This window comes from Chrysochloris asiatica, unplaced genomic scaffold (assembly GCF_000296735.1).
Source record: "Chrysochloris asiatica unplaced genomic scaffold, ChrAsi1.0 scaffold00146, whole genome shotgun sequence".
Classification (NCBI taxonomy): Eukaryota; Metazoa; Chordata; class Mammalia; order Afrosoricida; family Chrysochloridae; genus Chrysochloris; species Chrysochloris asiatica.
The window spans coordinates 1,143,966-1,166,140 of NW_006408664.1; the positions used below are offsets into that span (position 1 = coordinate 1,143,966).

Sequence of the window (22,175 nt, forward strand, 5' to 3'; positions counted from 1 at the left end):
ATAACAACTCTATAGACAGAATAGAATTGCTCCACAAGATTCTGGACTGTAATCTTTATTGGGAGTCCTGGTGTGGCGCTGTGGGTTAATGTGTCAGACTACAAAGTCATTTGAACTGCAAGGTTGGTGGTTCAAGTTCACCAGTTGCTCCTCAGAAACCCTATACAGGGTGGCTATGGATTCACAACTGACTCAACGGCACATAACAACAACAATCTTTATTGGAGTAGATCCCCAGGTCCTTTTCCCTTGGAGCGATTGGTGGGCTCCAACCGCTGACCTTTCAGTTACCAAGTATTTAACTTTTGTGCCACTACTGTTTCTTATTATTAGCTATACTCAATCTTATTATATGTTATACAGCAACTCAGTTATGAATGATGTCACATAATTACAGAGGCTCCATATTGTTTTTGTTAAGAGGTATCACATAACATTGGTTCCATACTGTTGTAAGTGCCACCATGTCAGTTCCAACTCATGGTTTCCGAGGAGTGGCTGGTAAATTTGAACTGTTAGCAGTCCAGTAGTTCATCCTACAGTGTCACACCAGAACTCCACGTTCCATATGCAGAGAGGCCTTTGAAAAATAACTCACAGAAGAAAACAATTTCAACCTGTAATTATAATAAATAAAATCACAAATTTTTATTTTACCTTTCAAAGATAAAATCTGTTCTGTTCATTTAACGAAGATAGTCAAAAGTTGGTATTTGGGGAAAAGGTTTTCAGTATGGAGTGTAAACAATAAACAGAAGATAATAAAAGGCATTATTTAACCAAATCATATGATTTGGTTTCTATTAAAAGCAAAAACTCCACCTGTTTCTGTAGTTTATGTCAAAAGTAATTAATTTAAAAATCATTTATTTTTAAACTTTACACTAAGCTTGGCTTTTTTTTTTCAAACATACCAGTTTTGAGTGTACCAGAAGTATAAAGTAATACACTAATTATCTCTTTACTTCTATAGGTTGCACAATAGGTGGCTACAATCACAAAATTCAAACTTGTCTGAGGATCATGACCACAGATTGTTGTTAGACACAATATTAAACTTTGACAATCCCAAGAAAGGAAGCAATATTTACATATTCAAAAAGTACTGATAATTTATTCACAGAAAAGCAACTATATTGGACATTCTAACAATTTAAAAATAAACCCACAATCACATATTAAGAACATTGGTTTCAAAGATTATACACTCTAGCAAGGGAATAACATGATATGCAAAGGATGATCTCTGAATCTGTCAAGTGATATTAAAATATCAGCGTTCAAACGATCTCTGAGAGAGATTAGTTGCTTCCTTGCTCAAAAATATTCAAAATTCTAAATTTAACAAAGTCCTATTTTTTAACTCTTTAAAGATAGACATTCATTAAATATAAAGAGCTAAATATAACCCTTCCTCAGAAGTCCTGATGTGGTGCTGTAGGATAGGCACTGGACTGCTACTGCAAGGTACCTAAAAGTGATACTGTTCACTTAACTGTTGTTAAGTGCCATCAAGTTGATTACAACTCATAGCAACACTGTACTGGGTTTCCCAGGAGTGGCTGGTGAGCTAGAACCGCCAACCTTGTGGCTCAAACTGACCTTGCATTCTAATGTATTACCCCCCACCCAGTGCCATACCATAACTAACTCTAAATCTTTGGAAATTTAATCCAAAACACAAAGACTAACTAGCAACTGAAGTTAAGTGCTTTATTAAAGTTGAGCAGTCACTCAGGAAACATGTCCCTGAAGTAAGAGCGTAACTCCAAAAGGGAAACACATTTGGTTCAAAGAAAGCAGTCTCCTAAGTTCAAAGGGTATGATGGTTCCTTTGAACATGAGAGACGGTGACTCCAACATTTATGTATATTTATTTACATTTCTAAGTGTGACACAGCTCAACTAACACCAAAACCTAAAGAGAACTCATTGCCATTGAGTAGAGTCCAACTCATGACCACCTTCCTGGACAGAGCAAAACTGCCCACATGGTTTCCAACGCTGTAAAATCTTTACAGAAACAGACAGCCACAACTCTTCTCTCACAGAGCAGCTGGTAGGTGAGTTCAAACAACCAACCTCTAGGGTTAGCAGCCGAGTACTTAACCACTGTGCCACAAGGACTCTTTCGACTAACTGGTACATAAAAAATAGAAAGGGATTTTGAAAATATGAATCATAATAGATAACTATAACCTAAATTAAAAATAATATGAACTGTTCAGATCTTGGCAAGATGTGAAAAAATCCATGTTTCCTGGCTGACTGTAGAGCAGAAGACGTTCTTCCTTTCCATAAACCTTTCTCATGGGCTTATACGAGGAGGTTTATGTCATAGGTTACATGGGGTATTTAACAGGTAAACCCATCAATTTACCAAATTTTGAAAAACTTGAAAGGAAAATAAAATACTACAGAAATTCAAGATTCAAAATTGACACAAATAGTAGAGGTGGTGGTGGTAGTGATGTACCGTGGAGTTGGTTCTGACTCATAGTGACCCTGTATAGGGTTTCCAAAGCTGAAAGTCTTTGCGGGAGCAGAAAGCTCCATCTTTCTCCCTCGGAGCAGCTAGTAAATTTATACTGCCAACTTTGTGATTAGCAGCCAAATCAGTTATTAGTTTCCTAACACAAGTTGTAGCAGATAACAGTGGTGTCGATTATATCAACTCTGGCATGCCAGCTGCAACTCCACACCTTTCTCTCCCAGTCAAGGTGTATCAAAATACAAGTGAGTCAGTAGCAATAAAATGCTAACCTTAAACTTTCTTGAATTTGTTTTCAAAATCAGTCACAAAAGCAAACTATGAATACAAACCACACATAAAGTATTAGTACTTTGTATGAAAATGATGGTGATGTTCTTATGTTGGGATACCAGTTAACAATCATTTTACCAAGGCTTCAGAAAATAAAATTGTATTTCTTCAAGTACAGGGATTAATATAAGGAATTTTAAAGTTAAAGCTGATAAATTTATAAAATTGTTAACAAGGAAAATGAATTATTGACATAATCAGAGATCACAGATTCTTAGCCTGAAATATAGCCTTTGTTGATACCCTCACTTGTATATAAAATACAGACCAACTGTGCCTATTTGAAATGATAAACAATGAGATAAAGAGTGACCTATGAGATGACATTGGAAAGCTGACATGGAGAGTTAGAAGACTGACTGTATCCTAGGGTAAACTAGCAACACCTACAAAAGCCAGAACCTGCATAACCCAGTGGAGATGGAAAACTTAAATATTTTCCACTAATAGACAACAGAAAGTGGAAGACTATCATACAGGTGGAAATTTTACAAGACCCAGAAAATCCAGGCAGTTTCATTGAGTTTCGGCTCTCATAAGGTTTCATTATTAATGCTTAAAAAAAAAAAGCAACAGTAAATTTTTAAGTGTCAGAACACTAACGAGGAAAGTGTATGACTGTACTTTAATGGTCGACATTTAGGAACCATCATCATCTAAACTTTTTCTCAGTGTCTCAATTTGGAGACTTGAGGTTTTATCCTAGAATACGATCTGATTTTATAAGATTTAAATCAAAGAGATACAAGTTTTATTTGACTGTTATATGGAACAGGGATTTCTGGTGTGGCTTTGGAGAATCAGCTCTGGGATGCTGAACCACAAAAGTAGACAGATCAAACCCACACCAGATGCTACTTGGAAATCCAAGTTAGAACTGACTAGATGGCACTTAACAACAATATGGAACAGAGTTGGTAAAAAAATTTTTTGTTAAGGGCCAGATAGAAAATACTTTTGGTTTTGCAGATGACATCCAGCCTCTTGCGTTGTTTTTTGTTTTGTTTTTTTAACAACCCCATAAAAATTTTAAAATCATTCTTAGTTCACTGACTGTGTAAAAACAAGCTGTGCAGGCCAAATTAGGCCATAGTTTGCAGACCCCTGAGATATGGAAGAAAAGCAATTCTCAACTACTAACCCTAACAGAATAACCCCTCTCTTTCCTACTTTAAATTACTTCAGCTCAAATAGGAATTAAAGGTTTAAAGGACTAAAAAGATAAATGAGATAATCTAATTCTCATTTTTCAAGTGACATGCTTATAGCAGTGGACAAATGTTCACTTTCCTCTCCTCCTTCATCCATTTAAAAAATACTAACACTGAAGTTTGAGAATTTCCTCTAAAATAATGTATATTGGATCTTTTCTGTATTCATAGCTCCTAAAATATTTGTTGTCCAGATACTTTTTCTCATACTCTTTTTTTATCATGTTCAAGAAATTCACACCAAAATAATACTCATTAGAAACTTACAGTAATTTTCAATTCATACTGGGCTTACTAGAATGCAGTAAACTACAATATTGTTAACCACCAGGCTGGCTTTTGAGTAGAAGTCTTAATAGAGTGGAGGCGACCACTTATATGACACTGAAGATTGAAAATAAGCAGGACTTAACGAACAACCAATGCCTCTCAATAAATACTTATGGGAAGAGTCCAATCCTATCTGTCTACAATTTTTCTGTTATAATAATATTAAATTTGGAACTGACGCTTATCAGAATTATACAAAGAAAGCAGTCACATTTTCCTTCAAATGGTACAACTAGAGCTTATTCTTTGTACCTGAGTTTTGAGTAGTCTCACACAAACATTTCTGATTGAAAGTCTACTTTTATTATAAATGAAGGGTCTCTAAATCAAAACAGGTATAGTCAGATATTCAAAATGAATTTTCCCTGAAGTTAGAAGTTGAATTTTAAAATTACTTTCTAAAACACCAAAAGCTTCTTTCCTAATTTGTCAGTTCTGAATATTAAGTTTTAAATTTCTTAGAGCCTTTTAAGTTGTTGTGTAAGCCTTATACACTTATACAATAAAACAAAAACTCTTAAGTTACTAGCATTGATAAACCATGTATCACCCACAGTATTTAAGAAATGCCATAATATTAGCAGTTTCTAAAAGATCATAATTCCATCCAGCACAGATTTGTAAAAATTACCATTTTAGATATGTGGCAGTGTTTTCAACACATTACAGCCTCACTTTTCAGGCAAAAAGAATTTGGCTCCTTTATGATTGAAAAACTAGCATGCCCCTCCCTCCTTTATAAAAATGATTAAAGGAAAAATCACTTCTTAGTAGTTCTTAAGTGGCTCCTAAATCTTCCTTTTATTCTACTGTATTTAAAAATTCTTCTTCTTGAAGTTGCAATTTGAAGTCCTCTCTGATGCTTTCAAGCAGCTCTGGTTTAAAAATAACATCCAATGCAGTCATTGCCAGAGCTTTAGCAGTGCGTAAGGTATAGAACTGAGCTTCTTGTGCTCCTAAAAGGTAGAGAACAATAAGTAAGAATATCTCCATATTTACAACAAATTAGTTTACTAATTTCCCAGGTTAGTTCTCATTATCTAATTTGTTTTCCAACTTCCAACCATGATGTAGTATTATCCAAGGCGATGTCAGGTAATGAGATAATAGGCTAAATTAAAAAGTCAGAAAGGCAGCTAGTAGAGAAAGATGGAGAACATGCCAAAACATTCACTTCTGGTAACACTTACCTGCAGCTTCAGTATATTGTTCAGTATGATTCAGGGCACTAGAGCCAATGTAAAAATATGGATGAATTCCAGGAACCACAAAAGTAACATTTCCAAAATCAGTAGATCCTTGAAACAAAGAAAGAGAAGTATATTTGATCACAAATATTTCTGAATTATAAAGTTACAACCAGAATTGTATACTTGGTTATAGTCTATACCCTGTTAGAAGAATCTAGAGAAGTGAACTAGGAAAGCTGTCCATTTGCTTACTATTTCCACTCTCTCACCATCTACTGAGTCCTCAATTCACTCACTCCTCTTCCACCTCCACCAGTCACCAAAGCCCTCACAAGTCACCAAAGATCTCCCCTCACCAGATCTCATGACTCCCTATCAGACTTTACCTTACTTGTCTTCTCAGGAGCACTGCACATCGTAACTCCCTTCCTCACCATCTACAACACAGCACTAGACTGTTTTCCTTCTGCCTCTTTGATGGATTCTTCTTCTATCTCTTTGAGGTACAGCCTCATCTGACCATGAAATATTAGTTACTCCAGATTCAATTCTAGGTTCTTTCCTCTTCTGACTCCATATTTTCTCTCTAGATTTTGTCCATCTTTATTGCTTCCAATTACCAACTCAACTGTATTCCCAGTCTCTCTAAGTCTACAGTTATATATCCAATTGCTAGCTTGATATCGCTTCCTGGATGGCTTCACAGTTAGCATTGTTGTTGGTTGTTGGTAAGTACTGTGGAGTCGGTTCCGACTCATAGTGACCCTGCACTGGGTTTCCAAGGCTGTATATCTTTACAGGAGCAGAACACATCATCTTTCTCCCGTGGAACCGCTGGTAGTTTTGAACTGCTGACCTTGAGGGTTGGCAGCCCTACTCGTAACCATGACGCTACCAGAGCTCCTTTCACAGTTAGCATAGCCAACATTAAACTCATGATCCTCCTGTTATTCCACCCCCACCACACCTGGTCTTTTCTCTAAATCCAGCTACTCTCTTGTCAACCGTAAACCAAACCCAGCTGCCATCTAACCAATTCCGACTTATGTGTGTCAGAGAAGAACTGTGCTCCAAGGCTATTCAGCAGCCAATTATTTTGGAAGTAGATCACCAGGCCTTTCTTCTGAGGTGCACCTCTGAGTGGATCTGAACCTCAACCTTTTGGTTAGCATTTGACCACATTAACTGTTTGCAACACCCAGGGACTCTCCTATCAATAAACTTTCCAAATACCTCGTCATCAACATCTATGCCTAATCAGTCTGAGTCATCATCATCTCTTGTCTAATAGTTTCCTAATTGGTCTAGTAGTGTCTACTCTGTCTGCCTATAATTGCTCAATTTTTACATGATCTACAAGCTTTATGTGGCTGATTCTATTCAACTTTCCAACCTAATCTCATACCATATCACCGTTTACCTTCTATACTTAAGACACTTTGAACACTCATCATACTGCCCTTGACCCAAGACCTCTGGACATGCCCCTTCTTCCCACTTTACCTACTTAATTCCTATTCACCCTTAGATATTATTTTAGGCTTTCTGAAGCAAGTCTTATTTCACCTTCTTGGTAAGGTCTAATTCTTTACGTCAGTATAAACTCTCACAGAATTTACTACATGCCTTCATGATATTTTTCAGTTTTAGTTTTTCTTTTATTGGATTACTTGGTTAAACTCTGTCTTCCTAACTAGATGATTAAGATCTACTAAGCCTAAAATAGTACTTAAAGCCACTGTGAATATGGTCTGGCATATGACTGACAAATGCTGAATCAATAATAGTAAAAATAATGCATTACGCTCACCCAATAGGTTTTTCCTGAATTCTTACTATGTGCCAAATGTGGTGCAAGGCAAAGTTAGACAATAAAGGAATAAGTAGTGAGGGTATAAATACACAAAATAATATGTAACAACAGCTAACATTTTGCTAGAATTATCATGCTGCAAACAAAACATTTTATGTGTATTCACATTAATATGTTGAACAATTTCTACTTTATGTTGTTGATAAGCGCCATCGAGTTGGTACCAACCCATAGCAACCTTATGCATTGCCTGATCCTAGGCTAACCTCACCCCTGTTGCCATCCATCGATGCGGTCACTTGTCCAATCCATCTCTTTGGGGGATCGTCCTCTTTTTCTCTGACCCTCCACCTTACCAAACATATCTTTCTTCAGTGACTGGTCCCTCCTGACAATATGTCCGAAGTATGAGAGACGAAGTTTGGCCATCTTGGCCTCCAAAAAGCACTCTGGATGCACTTATTCCAAAATGGATCTATTGGTTCTGTTGGCAGTCCATGGCACTTTCAATATTCTCCTCCAACACCATAACTCAAAAGCATCAGTTCTTCTACGGTCTTCCTGATTCACTGCCCAGCTTTCGCATGCATATGAGGTCATTGAAAATACCATGGTTTGGGTCAGGCGCACCTTAGTCCTCAAGCTGACATCTTTGCTCTTCAACACTTTAAAAAGGTCTTGTGCAGCAGATTTGCCTAATGCAATACGTCGTTTGATTCCTTGACTGCTGCTTCCATGAGTGTTGATAGTTAATCTAAGAAGAATGAAGTCCTTGACAACTTCAATCTTTTCTCCGTTGATAAGTATGTTGCTTATTGGTCCAGTGGTAAGAATTTTTGCTTTCTTTACATTGAGATGCAATCCATACCGAAGGCTGTGCTCATTGATCTTCATCAGTAAATACTTGAAGTCCTCTTCACTTTCAGCAAACAGGGTTGTATCATCTGCATATCGCAGGTTGTTAATGAGTCTTCCTCCAATCCTGATGCCACGTTTTTCTTCATAGAACCCAGCTTCTCAGATTATTTGCTCAGCACACAGGTTGAATAAGTATGGTGAAAGAATACAACCTTGTCACACACCTTTCTTAATTTAAAAATATTCAATGTTGGTTCTGTTCAAACAACTGCTTCTTGGTCCAGGTACAGATTCCTCATGAGCACAATTAAGTGTTCAGGAATACTCATATTTCGCAAAGTTGTCCATAGCTTGTCATGATCCACACAATCAAAAGCCTTTGCGTAGTCAATAAAGCACAGGCAAACATCTTTCTGAAATTCTCTGCTTTCAGCCAAGATTCATCGGACATCAGCAATGATATCCCTCGTTCCAAGGCCTCTTCTGAATCTGGCTTGAACCTCTGGAAGTTCACTGTCTATATATGATTGTAGCCGTTAATGTATTACCTTCAGCAAAACTGTACTCGCATAGGATATCAAAGAGCTTGTCCGATGATTTCCACATTCCATTGGGTCACCTCTCTTTGGAATGGGCACATTTATGGATCTGTTTCAATCAGTTGGCCAGATAGTTATCTTTCAAATCTCTTGGCAGAGATGAGTGAGTGCCTCCTGTGCCACCTCACTTTATTGAAAGATTTCAATTTTTATTCCATCAATTCCTGGTGCCTTGTTCTTTGGCCAATTCATACAATGTACCTTGGACTTCCTTCTTCAGTATCATTGGCTCTTGATCATATGCTACCTCTTGAAACGTTTGAACATTAACCATTTCCTTTTGGTACAGTGACTCTGTTTTTCTTCCATCTTCTCTTGATGCTCTCTGCATCATTCAATAATTTGCCCAGAAAATCTTTCCATAATGAAAATCGAGGTTTGAATTTCTTCTTCAATTCCCCCAGCTTGAGAAATGTTGAGCGTGTTCTTCCTTTTTGGTTTTCTGATTCCAGATCTTTCCACATTTTGTTGTAAAATTTGGCTTTATCTTCTCGAGCTGATTTTCGAAATTTTCTGTTCAGCTCTTGGACCTCCTCATTTCTTCCATTTGCTTTAGCATCTCTATGCTGGAAAGCAAGTTTCAGGGTCTCTTCCGACATCCACTTTGATCTTTTCCTTCTTGTCTTCTCAATGACTTTTTGCTTTCTTCATATATGATGTTCTTGATGTCATCCCACAACTCTTCTGGTCTTCAGTCTTTAGTGTTTAATGTATCAAATCTGTTCTTCAGATGATTTCTAAATTCAGGTGGTATATATTCAAGATCATATTTTGGTTCTCATGGACTTGTTTTCATTTTCTTCAGATCAGTTTGAATTTGCATATGAGTAGTTGATGGTCTGTTCCACAGTCTGTCCCTGGCCTTGTTAAGACTGATGATATGGAGCTTTTCCATCGTCTCTTTCCACAGAGGTAGTCAATTTGATTTCTATGTAATCCATCTGGTGAGGTCCATGTGTAAAGCCATCTCTTATGCTGTCTAAAGAAGGTATTTGAAATGAACAAATAATTGGTTTTGCAGAATTCTATCATGCATTCTCCAGCATCATTTCTCTCATCAAGGCCATATTTTCCAACTACTGATCCTTCCTCTTTGCTCCCAACCTTTGCATTACACTCACCAGTAATGATCAATACATCTTGATAGCAACTTTGATGGATTTCAGATTGAATAAGTTGGTAAAATTCTTCTATTTCATCCTCACTAGCTTTAGTGGTTGGTGCGTAAATTTGAATAACAGTGGTATTAACTAGGCGTCCCTGTTGTTGTTAAGTGCCATTGAGTCGATTCTGACCCATAGCGACCCTGTGTAGGGTTTGTGAGGAGCGAATGGTGAGCTTGAACCGCCCACCTTACAGTTCAAACAGCTTTGCAGCCTGGTGCATTAACCCACAGCGCCACACCAGTTCTTCCCTGTAGGCGCATGGATATTATCCTATCACAGACAGCGTTGTACCTCATGTCTGATCTGGTTATGTTCTTTTTGACAATGAATGCAACACCATTCTTCTTCAATTTGTCATTCCCAGCATAGTAAAGCAAGTGGTTGTCCAGATTCAAAATGGCAAATACCAGTCCATTTCAGCTCACTAATGCCTAAGATATCAATGTTTATGCATTCCATTTCATTTTTGACAACTTCCAATTTTCCCACATTCATACTTTGTACATTCCATGTTCTGATTTTCAATGAATGTTTACAGTTGTTTCTCTTCAGTTTGAATTGGGCCCCATCAGCAAATGAAGGTCCCGTGGGCTTTTCTCCCATGGACTTTACTTCACTCGCATCATCATGGTCAACTCTACTTTGAGGAGGCAGCTCTTCCCCAGTCACATTTTGAGTGTTTTCCAACCTGAGGGGTTCATTTTCCAGCACTATATCTGACAGTGTTTCTCTGATATTCATAAGGTTTTCAGTTGACTAAATATTCGGAAATAGTTTCTCACTCTGTCTTCCTAGTATGTCTTTGTCTGAAAGCTCATCTGAAACATGTGCACCATGGGTGACCCTGTTGGTATTTAAAATACCGGTGGCATAGCTTTCAGAATCACAGCAACTCACAGTACGACAAACTGACTACTTTATAGTAACATGGAATACCCAAGGTTTACAGATACAAAATAACTTGGCCCCAATTTCATAACTACTAGTTAAAAGTAAAGCCAGGCTGAAGTTAGACTTTGAGGCCAAGCACTGTGGCCTTCATGAAAATACACTGCTTCAGGAAATAGTTCACTAATAAGCTCTTAACCAAGCCAGAAATAGCTCCAGACACTGAGAATACAGTGGTTATGGTATAAAAGTACACAGGACATAAGCATATGAATGCCTACTACATATTTAAAGATATTACTTTTAGAGCTAGACCTTTGCACCTACAAAACATACCCAAATAATAGTCCCTTTATTCTACTGTTTGTCCATTACATAAAATCCAAGCCCTAAGGAGATCTCACTGCACTTCCCTCCTACAGCTAGACCACAGAAACTAGTTAGGGCAAAATACATAATCACGAAGATTAACATTACAACAAATTTGTGGTCTTTAACTTCAGCTGGAACATATTTGATGCATTAGACTCTAAACTGAAGACCAGAAGAGTTGTGGGATGACATCAAGAACATCACATAGGAAGAAAACAAAAGGTCACTAAGAAAGATAGAAAACGCCAAAATGAATGTCAGAGGAGACTCTGAAATTTACTATCAAGTAAGGAGCTCTGGTAGTACAGTGGTTACGAATCAGGCTGCTAATCTCACAGTCAGCAGTTCGAAACTACCAGCTGTTCTGAGGGAGAAAGATGAGGCTTTCTGCTCCCGTAAAGATGTACAGCCTCAGAAACCCTGTACAGGGTCACTATGAGTCGGAACCAACTTCACGGCACCTAACAACAACCAATAGAGATGCTAAAGTGAATGGAAAAATTGAAAAAGTCAAGGAGCTAAACAGAAAATCTCAAAGGGCAGTTCAAGAAAACAAAGTCAAGTATTAATAATGAAAAATGCAAAGACCTAGAGTTAGAAAACTAAAAGGGAAGAATTCACTCAGCATTTCTCAAACTAAAAGAACTGAAAAAAATTTTCAAATCTTGACTTGCAATATTGAAGGATTATGGGCAAGAACAGGAGTTCTGTTGTGGCGCTGTGGGTTTATGTGCTGGATTGCAAAGTTTTGAACCTAAAGGTTAGCAGTTCAAGCTCACCAGCCACTCCTCAGAAACCTTATACAGGGTCACTATGGGTCTGAATTGACTCAACAGCACTTAACACAACAACAATGGGCAAAATATTGAATGATGCAGAAAGCATCAAAAAATGATGGATAGAGTTATATTACCAGAAAGAAATGGCTGATGTTCAAACATTTCAAGAAGCATTCAAACAGAAAAAAGGGATACTGAATGGTTTAAAATCAGGAAAGGTATGCACCAGGGTTATATTTTTTTCATCATACTTATTCAATCTATCTGCTGTGCAAAGTGGAGATACTAAATTATATGAAGAACATGGCATCAGGAAGGCTCAGTAATAATCTTCAACATTACAACTCGAGGCTTGAATCTTTTTTCAGTTCTTTCAGCTTGTGAAGGCTGAGCTTGCATTTTCTAACTCTAAGTCTTCGCACGTTATACTACTTTGTCTTCTGGTCCCCCATCATTCCTTCTATTTACATTAGCTACTATATGTTCAAGAGCAAGTTTCAGAGTCTCTTCCCACATTCATTTTGGTCTTTTCTTTCTTTCCTGTCTTTCATACTTTGGGCATGTTATCAGGAGGGATCAGTCCCTGGAAAGGGACATCATGCTTGGTAAAACAGACAGTCATTTATAAAAGGAAGACCATAGTGAGATGGAATGACACAGTTACCACATCAATGTGCTCAAACACAGTAACAATTGTGAGGCTGGTGCAAGAGCAAGCAGAGCTCCATTCTGTTGTGCACAGGGCCACTGTGAGTTGGAACTTACTCGAGGGCATCTAACAAATAAACAAACTATTAAGTGTGTGAAAATCACTGTGAAGATCAGTAATCGCCATCCCACCACCAGCTTCCCAAGTCATTAAACAAAACCATTTAACCAAAGACAGTATTTTCTCTTCTTCAAACAGCTCAATGCTTGTTTAATGAAAGAACTTTACCTGATAAATTTAATGAAAGAAATTACCTGATGGAGTATTCAACATTCCACCTTCTGAAATGAATTCTATTCCCAGTTTCGTCCCATTTTCCATGTACGCTTTCCATAGACTTTTATTGGGAAGAACATTGTAATAATCATGTGCTCCATCTTTAATTTCTACCTAATAAAAATTATAAAACAATTTTAAAATAAAAATTCAAACTGTTTAATTTTCTAACCAGTAATTTATCTTTGACAGAAAGTGGTTTTAAGAGGAAGCACTTCATTTCTGGATATAAATTTGCTCCAATCTCTTACCTTAATAAAATATAGGATTTTCTATAGCAAGACTGCCTAGACCATCTCTCCTTTATGTTATATATGTACCCAAACCTCTCAGCTAAATACAAGGGGGCTTCAAATTTCCCATTATCCTTTAATCCTATTTTTCCATGAACTTTCTGAAGCTCCTATCATAGAATGTGGGGTAGAGTTCAGAACTCTTCATTTTAAGCAGCACCCCTAAATAATTCTAAAGCAAGTGGTCCAAAAATCACTCTGAAGAACACTCATCTGGGCTGTAGCCTCTAAAAGATATTCAGAGTCACTATGTTACAAATTGGGCTGCTAACCTCAGGGTCAGCAGTTCGAAACTACCAGCAGTTCTGCAGAAGAAAGATGAGGCTTTCTGCTCCCGTAAAGATTTACAGCCTCGGAAACCCTGTGCAGGGTCGCTATGAATTGGAACCGACTCCATGGCCCATCACATCATCATCATCTTGAGTCGGAAACAACTTGACAGCACTTAACAATAAGGAGCTCTGGGAGCGTAGTGGTTATGAATCGGGCTGCTAACCTCAAGATCGGCAGTTCGAAACTACCAGCTGTTCTGCAGGAGAAAGATGAGGCTTTCTGCTCCCGTAAAGATTTACAGCCTCAGAAACCTTGTGCAGGCTCACTATGAGTTGGAACCAACCCCACAGTACTTAACAACAATCATACTCAATATGGAATCCTGGTGTAATGATATAGGATAAGCACTGGACTGCTAACTGCAAGGCTGGCAGTTCAAACCCACCAGTCACTCCTCAGAAATCCTCATATAAGGTTGCTATGACTTAGAAGAAGAGTCGACAGTACTTAACAATATTCAATATAGAGAATGTGGTGTTTTAGGATAAGTACTGGATTGCAAACCAAAAGGTCATCAGTTTGAGCCTGCTAGTCATTTCTAAGATGAGGCTTTCTTGTCCCGCAAGATTTACAGGTTTGGAAACCCTATCCAGGGTTGCTATAAGTCAAAACTGACTCAATGGCACTTAGGAACAATAATATTCAATATACAAAGTGCCAACGACACCACTGCCTGCTCTGAAAGGCATAAAAGTTCCCTGAGATTAAGAAATTTTATGATGAAGGGTTGCAATAGTCCAAATTTATTCATTTCAGCATATTAACACATACAGCAAAACCAAACTCATTGCCATTGAGTTGATTATGACTCATTTGTTATTGTTGTTGTTAAGTGCCACTGAGTCGGTTCCGACCCATAGCAACCCTGGATAGGGTTTCTGAGGAGCAGCTGGTGAGCTTGAACCGCCAACCTTGCAGTTCAAACGGCTTTGCAATCTGGCGCATAACCCACAGCGCCACACCAAACAGCTATCCCATAAGGTTTCCAAGGATATAATCTTTATGGAGGCTGAATGCCACAATTTTTTCCTTCAGAGCAACTAATGGGTTTGCTTAGTAGCCAAATGCTTAAACCACTACACCACCAGGGTGTAGATTTGTGCCCAGTTAAGTGGATTTACAGGTCTAGGTTTTGATTAAATGAAAATGGGCAAGATTCCCTCAAATTAAATACCAATAACACAAGCAAAAGTCAATCATAAAATAGTTGTTGTTGTTATGTGCCATGGAGTCAGTTCCAACTCATAGTGACCCTGCACAGGGTTTCCGAGGCTATAAATCTTTATGGGAGCAGAAAGCCTCATCTTTCTCTCGTGGAACAGCTGGTAGTTTCAAACTGCTGACTGTGAGATTAGCAGCCCGTTTCTTAACCACTACGCTACCAGAGATGAGATTTCTCCTATTCCTAGAAATACCTACAGTGGCAATGATAACCTAATCGGATTCTTACAAATCAAACTATAAGACAGTATTAAAAGACTATTTAAAAAAGACTTAAACCCATGGTAATGTACAATAAATCTTACCATAAAGGAATATAGTTTCTTGAGATATTAGCTAGTGATAGTAGTTCACGTGTTTTATAAATACTATTTATAAGTAAGAAGATGGATGCTTAATTTTTCACTGCTCTAGGCTACAGGAATCTTCATAGCACTCATATACTAAATCTGCACCAATAGTCTACAACCTTGTTCTTACGTTTGCCCATAAACAGTGAAACTTGTGAGGGCCAGCAGCTGACAGCATTGTCTTGTTTTCCATCTCTGACAGGGTGCAGTCTTAACACTTTCCTATTACTTATTTTAGTGAGAAATGTTTGCGGTTTCCTTCTCTGGCACAAGTTTCCGTTTTCACGGTATTTATCTATTCACTGCACCAGACTATGAGCTTTAACATTCCTATCTTTTCTCACTCCATTCCCTAAGAGAGCTTACACTCTATCCTCCACATCTGAAAGTATGAACTCCTTCAAAGCACAATTTAGATCTATAGAATTACATGAAACCTTTGTCTTAACAGCCCAGACAACCTCTTTCCTGCCTCTGACTCACCATGGCACTTACTACTATTTATACAAGTCTTTGGACACTTGACATATGCTGAGAATCACAGCTACTATGAGATATTGGTACTAACCTCATTAAGTCACAAATCTCCAGTAGAAAAAAATAAGGTGATATGTATGAGGGCTTGCTACACTAAATTCTTCACAAACATTATTTTATTTAATCCTCACAAGAACCCAAAGATAAACTGCATTACTATTACTATTCAATTGGAGTCCTGGTGTGGCAAGGTTGGCAGTTCAAATCCACCAGCTGTTGCTTGAAAACCCTATACAAGGTCGCTATGAGTTGGAACCGACTTGATGGCACTTAACAATAACACTATTCAATTACAGTACTATAACTAATATTACTATTAAAGTGAAAATAAGGAAGCCCAGATATGTTAAATGTTTACAAAGGTTGTATACGCAGCAGGGCTGAGAGGCACTTGTCTCTCCAACTAGACTACTGGTTCCCAGAGGGCAAGAATCACGTTACATAACACTGAAGCTTCCCATGCCACCGCTTTGAATGCACGACTGGTATATAAAGAAGTGACTGATTTTATGGTTCCTATCAACACACACTGTTGTGTGTCTATTTTAACTTCTATTCCAATATGGCTTGAGTATTTATTTATAGCACTATTACACATATCTGTAATTTTACTAAAAATAGCTTTACTTGACTTTGCCATAAAGTTCCCTTTATAGGAACTCTATAGAGCAATTCTAAAATTAATAGGGAAAGGTATAATGTACAAATAGGAAGATGCTAGCACAAGAATATAAGAATTATTCTAATACTGAATAAGTTAAGACTACCAGTAGTCTTCTCTACTAAAGGCATTGTATAAAATATATTAAAGTATGTGTGTGTATGTATATTTATCAACCAGCAGATTTTACATTCTTAAGACATCATCAAATAAAAAAGATGCAGGCACGATTTTAATCAAATTGAATACAAACCACCCCAGTTACTTATATACCTCTGATTATAGCTTAAATAAACTCTTAAAAGTTCTTACTGTGCACCCCGTAGCCAAAGCTGCAGCTCTGAAGCAATCTTCTGCCTTTTTGGTCAAAACTGGAAGTTCTTTCATTGAGGGTGCACGGAGGTAATAGGTTAATTCAGAATAAGAGGGAATGATATTGGGTTTTATACCACCATTTTTTATTATACCTATAAAGAGAACCAAATTACTGGAATTAAGCTCAAAGATCATTTCTTTAAGTTTAAATATACCCATAAAGTTTTCCAGCCAATAACACTAAGGAAAAATTATTTAAACTTATTAGCTTCACAGAAATACTAAGCAAATATTTTAATGCACTATACAACCACACATAGGGTGATACTTTCTGGCTAAGAAGAAAAAAGTTTTCTATATGTATTTCATTCTAAGGAATTTCTACACGAAGATATTAAGATTCTATATTATAAAGAACCTTTAGAAATGTATATTACTACAAAAAATGAACTAGCTTTCTGAAGACATTTCAATAATCTTTATTACAATTCTATAGTTTTATAAACTTTTGACATTAAAAAACAAAACCAACAACCAATCAGTGATATGCGATTCTTTAATCCCTTTGTACCTCAATAATCCCATCAATGTTTTAAATGACATTTAGTTTAGGAATGATTTTTAGGCCAAGAAAAAAGCAATGCAGGTCAAAGCTCACTTAGCACAATCAACTATCAAAACAAATTTCTGTCTTTGGAACTACACTGAGAATGAAGAGTCATCCTACAGCGCCACACTAGGGCTCCTACAACATATTGTTGTTTCTGTTGTTGTTAAGTGCCGTGGAGTCAGTTCCGACCCACAGTGTATAGGATTTCCAAGGAGTGGCTGGTGAGCTTGAACCATTGACCTTGCAGATTAAGCAGACCTTGCAGTCCAGCACATTAACCCACAGAGCCATTCCAGGACTCTGAACTACTAGGCAGCATTTATTACACAAAATACTTGACATTCGTACCATGAACTCTCCAGGTTGGTTTCATTTGTTGTCTTAACACAGACAGATTGTTGTAAGCGAGAACAGCAGCATCTAATGCATTTACGCCTTCCCAGGGGTAAGCAGCAGCATGAGATGCTTTTCCATAGTATTTCACAGTCATACTAGGAAATAAAAACATCATTTAAAATTGCTTTTTCATTGTCAATAATTTTTTTTAATCCAAGCAGTCAGAATTACCCCTTTTAATTCAAAATAATTCACATGGCTAGACATTAGATTTGCACATCATTTATAATAATCATATTGTTGTTGTTGCTGTTATTATGTGCCGTCGAGTCAGTTCCAACCCATAGCAACCCTGAACAGGGTTTCCGAGGCTGTAAATCATTACAGGAGCAGAAAGCCTCATCTTTCTCCTGCGGAGCAGCTGGTAGTTTCAAACTGCTGACCTTCCAGTTCCACAGCCCGATTCGTAACCACTAAAAGAGACAACTTTGTTCAATATACTTCCTATACAGATTAAATTGGTAGATGATTCAATTCAATTCAAATCACACAAACAAGCAGTACTTTGTTAGGAGTTGGAATTATGAAGATGGTCAAAACCAGCTGCCATTGAATCAATTTCAACTCATGGTGACCCCTTATGTGTCAAGACAGAACTTTGCTCCATAGAGTTTTCAATGGCTGATTTTTATGGAAGCAGACTATTAAGTTTTTCTTCCAAGGTATTTCTGGGTAGACTTGAACTGTCAACTTTTAGCTAGGTTACCAGCTGACGATGTTATCTACTTGTACTCAGAGCTTTGGGTACCAGCATAACTTAAACCATCCCTAAAACCAAAGTTGAAACTTTCACTGTATCATAGTACCAATTCCTGGTGATAAAAACAAAGAACGGTTAAAATCATTACCCTTTGAAGACAAACCTGGTGAATTGTGGAGTCATACAAAGTAACCGACTACCATCTAGAAGCATTGCTGGCTACAACAGAAAGCTCTGCAATCCTTGCCAGCTGCTGCAGAGGTGAACATGTGATTTTCTAGAAGCAGTTGAGCAGTGAATCCTTCTGATTGGACCACTAACTGGACCATTAACTATTATGATTGAAATTTCTATAAAACTTTCAAACTACCTCAGTGAGGTACCAAAGAAAGTGAGCTCTTCAACACACAGAAAGATAAATAAAAGGTTTCAACCTCAGGCAAATTAAAAAATAACATATTGACAAGTTGCACTAAAGTCCACAGTTCCCGGGTTCTGTATTCTCTCTTAGAAATAATACTTTACACGTTTTGCAAAGAACTCAAAATAAAATGAAGACATGTACTTTCTTCCTAAGTCTAAGAGAGCTGTCTTTCACAGTTCCATGTCAAAAGCTAGCTATTTCCAGAAACAAAATTACTCTGAGAGTTTAAATAGAGCATGGTGGTGGTGGTGGTGTGCCATGGAGTCAGTTTCAATTCATAGCGCCCCTGTATAAGGTTTCCGAGGCTGTAAATCTTTACAGGAGCAGAAAGCCTCATTTTTCTCCTGCAGAACAGCTAGTAGTTTCAAACTGCTGACCTAGGGTTAGCAGCCCAATTCTTAACCACTTATGCTATCAGACCTCTTAAATAGAGCATAAATATCCATATATTACTTGATATTTCTAAGCTTTTTAGATACTATGTTAATACTCCAATGATAAATGCCATAATAAATCTCAATTAAAAGAGGCTTGACAAAAACAGAACAAAGGATTTTTATTTCCTGATCTCAAAACCTACTACATAGCCACAGCAGTCAAAACAGACTGACTGGTTGGTACTCGTACAATGAAAAACACACAGATCAATGGAATAGAATTTAGAACCCAGAAGTAAATCTATTTTCCTACAGTCTGCTATCTTCAACTAAATGTCAAAATGCATTAAATGGAGAAGAGATAGTCTCCCTTAACAAATGGTGCTGGCAAAACTGGAAATCCATTTGCAAAAAAATGAAACAAGACCCAATATCATACCATATACAAAAATGAACTCAATGTGGATCAAAGATCTAAATGTAAAGCAGAGGAAAGATGAAGGTTGTTAGCAGCCCAATGCCTGACCCAAAGCACCACCAGTATAAATTAAAATTAGCATTATTTTAGTACCATTTATTTATCCCACTACACTATTTAAAAATCAGAAAACAAAATAGGGAGACATAGGGAGGCATACAAGAGTTAAAGTGCACAGAGGGAAATACTGTTAACTGATGGTACATGGGGAGATTGCAATCATTGTAATGAAGCAAAGTATATGATCTGATGAATGTAAAACTGATGATCTGTTCTGTAAACCTTCACTCAATTCACAATGAAAAGTTTAAATAAAAAAAAGAGATTTGACAAATGACACTCAATGGCAAACAAGACTTCATACATTTCAAATTACTTGATAAATGAATAAATACGGCGTTTCTTCTTTAGTTCAAGCATGTTAAACACTCTGTGGTCTCACTGTCACTAAGAAGTTTATCTTTAACTTGACTACTTACTCATGTTCAGCCACATCAGGTAGATAAGCAGCATTCTCTTGGGAAGGATGGGCCATAAAAACAACATCAAGATTTTCAAAAGCCCCCGCTTTGATTAAATCAATTTTGCCACCACCATCTTCTTCCGCAGGGGTTCCCAGGACGACAACCTAGAAGGAAATACTCTACTCGTGTCAGAGCAAAACAGCAAAACAGAAACTATAGTCGGAAAAATATCCAACAGGCTCATCAGCATATGTATTCGCAATCTATGTTAATGCCCTTACACTATAGAGAAAGGTTTTTGCTTTCTGATAGTTAAGTAATGCAGTGGGATAAATAAATGGTACTAAAATAAAGCAAATTTTAATTTACATTGGTGGCACTGTGGGTCAGGCATTGGGCTGCTAACCACTGTGGGTCAGGCAGTGGCTGCTAACCACCAGCCACTCCAAGATAGTCTCAGAAACCTTTTATGAGTAGAGATTGACTCAATGGTAGTGGGTTTTATCTTATTTCTTAAAGTTTCTTGACTAAGCCTTTCAATGTATGTATGTATATCACTATTAATAAGCATTTTACTGGTAAGGAATTTTACAGTTGCTTATTAGTTAGCCTCACAACAACCCTGTGAGGTAGGTGAGCAATCTGCATCATTTTAGGGAGGATGGTTTTCAGGCATGAGTCAGAACTGATTTGGTTTTTGGTATGGAGGCACAAAGGAGAAGTGTCTTGCCCTAGGTCACAGAGTAAGTCTTCAGGCAGAGCTGGGATTAGAACTCAGATATCCTGACCTTAAAGCCTGAACTCTGATTCCGTATTAAACTACCTTATTCAAAAGTTATTACCCATTAATCCTTTATGAAGAACATTAAACAAATCTTAATACTACGATCAGAAACGACCAACTATTACACAAACTTACTAATTCGATTCCACCAGTTCAATCAGGCAGACTTATTGGTCACCAAACACCTAATTAAACAAAAGAGAACTTTACAGAATAAATATTTTACTTTGATAGTTAAGCTTAACTTCTTCAAACAATTTTTTAAAAGCAAAGGAACATTACAACTAATAAACTTTTAAGATCATGTATAAGAACACAATGAAACACGCTGGAAACGGTCTTGGCTTGCAAAAAGAATGAATATAAATTCCATAACCTTGCTAAAACTGAGAATAAACCATTTGAAATTAGATGTTTGTACATTTCCCAAAATATTTTTCTTTAAGAAGTTACAAAGAAAGCACTCAGGCTCTTAAATTAAACTGCTCTTTATTCTTAACCTTTGACTCATTAACTATGCTGTCTCTTGCTGATTTCTCAGAACCTTCCAGGAACCAGGTTAAAGTTAAATCGCTCCAGTATTTCATGCAATGGCAAAGAAGAGCCCCACCCAAACAAAACAAAAACCTAATCAGATGCAAAAACAAACCCCAGAGGCAGGAAAGAGTCACAAAAGGATGACATTGTTAGGATAATAAAAAAGGTTACTGACAATGAAAAAAAATGTCTAAAAATCATTAAATAAAATATTAGTCTTCCCTTTAACCTGAATGGTGATGACTGAATCTTAGCTCACAGAATGAAGAATATACCATCTGGAAAAACAGAGTAACACAAGATTAAGCTTGCCCTATGACACACATAAACATTTTCCCGTTTAAAGAATCAAGGTATTGCTTAAAAGTTATGAAACTAAAATTAAGATTTAAGGATGAACTCATCTATGTAGCAAATGCTAACTTCCTCATTATTGGTATTTTAGAGGCTTGGCCGGTCCTAGCTACTGGAAATTTCCTATCCAGATACCATATATTTGAATCACAACATCTTGTGTGACAGCTCCAAAGGATTTGAGGAAACCTAATAAAGAGAGGTTGTAGATTTCCCTACAAAAATTACTTCCTCTGGTAGCGTAGTGGTTACGAATCGGGCTGCGAACCTTAAAGTCAGCGGTTCGAAACTACCAGCCGCTCCGCGGGAGAAAGATGAGGCTTTCT

The 22,175-nt window shown here is 37.3% G+C and overlaps 1 protein-coding gene across 1 annotated transcript in view; it reads right to left on the reverse strand.

The window, feature by feature from the left end:
• Positions 1 to 5,166: 5,166 nt before the first annotated feature.
• Positions 5,167 to 22,175, reverse strand: part of PM20D2 (peptidase M20 domain containing 2) — a 65,057-nt gene continuing 48,048 nt past the window's right edge. Inside the window, exons 3-8 of the mRNA XM_006870661.1 lie at positions 20,190 to 20,338; positions 17,684 to 17,826; positions 16,723 to 16,877; positions 12,994 to 13,129; positions 5,556 to 5,663; positions 5,167 to 5,321 (exon numbers count right to left, since the gene is read on the reverse strand). Of these exons, the coding sequence (XP_006870723.1) occupies positions 5,167 to 5,321; positions 5,556 to 5,663; positions 12,994 to 13,129; positions 16,723 to 16,877; positions 17,684 to 17,826; positions 20,190 to 20,338 (846 nt within the window). The remainder of the gene's footprint in view (positions 5,322 to 5,555; positions 5,664 to 12,993; positions 13,130 to 16,722; positions 16,878 to 17,683; positions 17,827 to 20,189; positions 20,339 to 22,175) is intronic.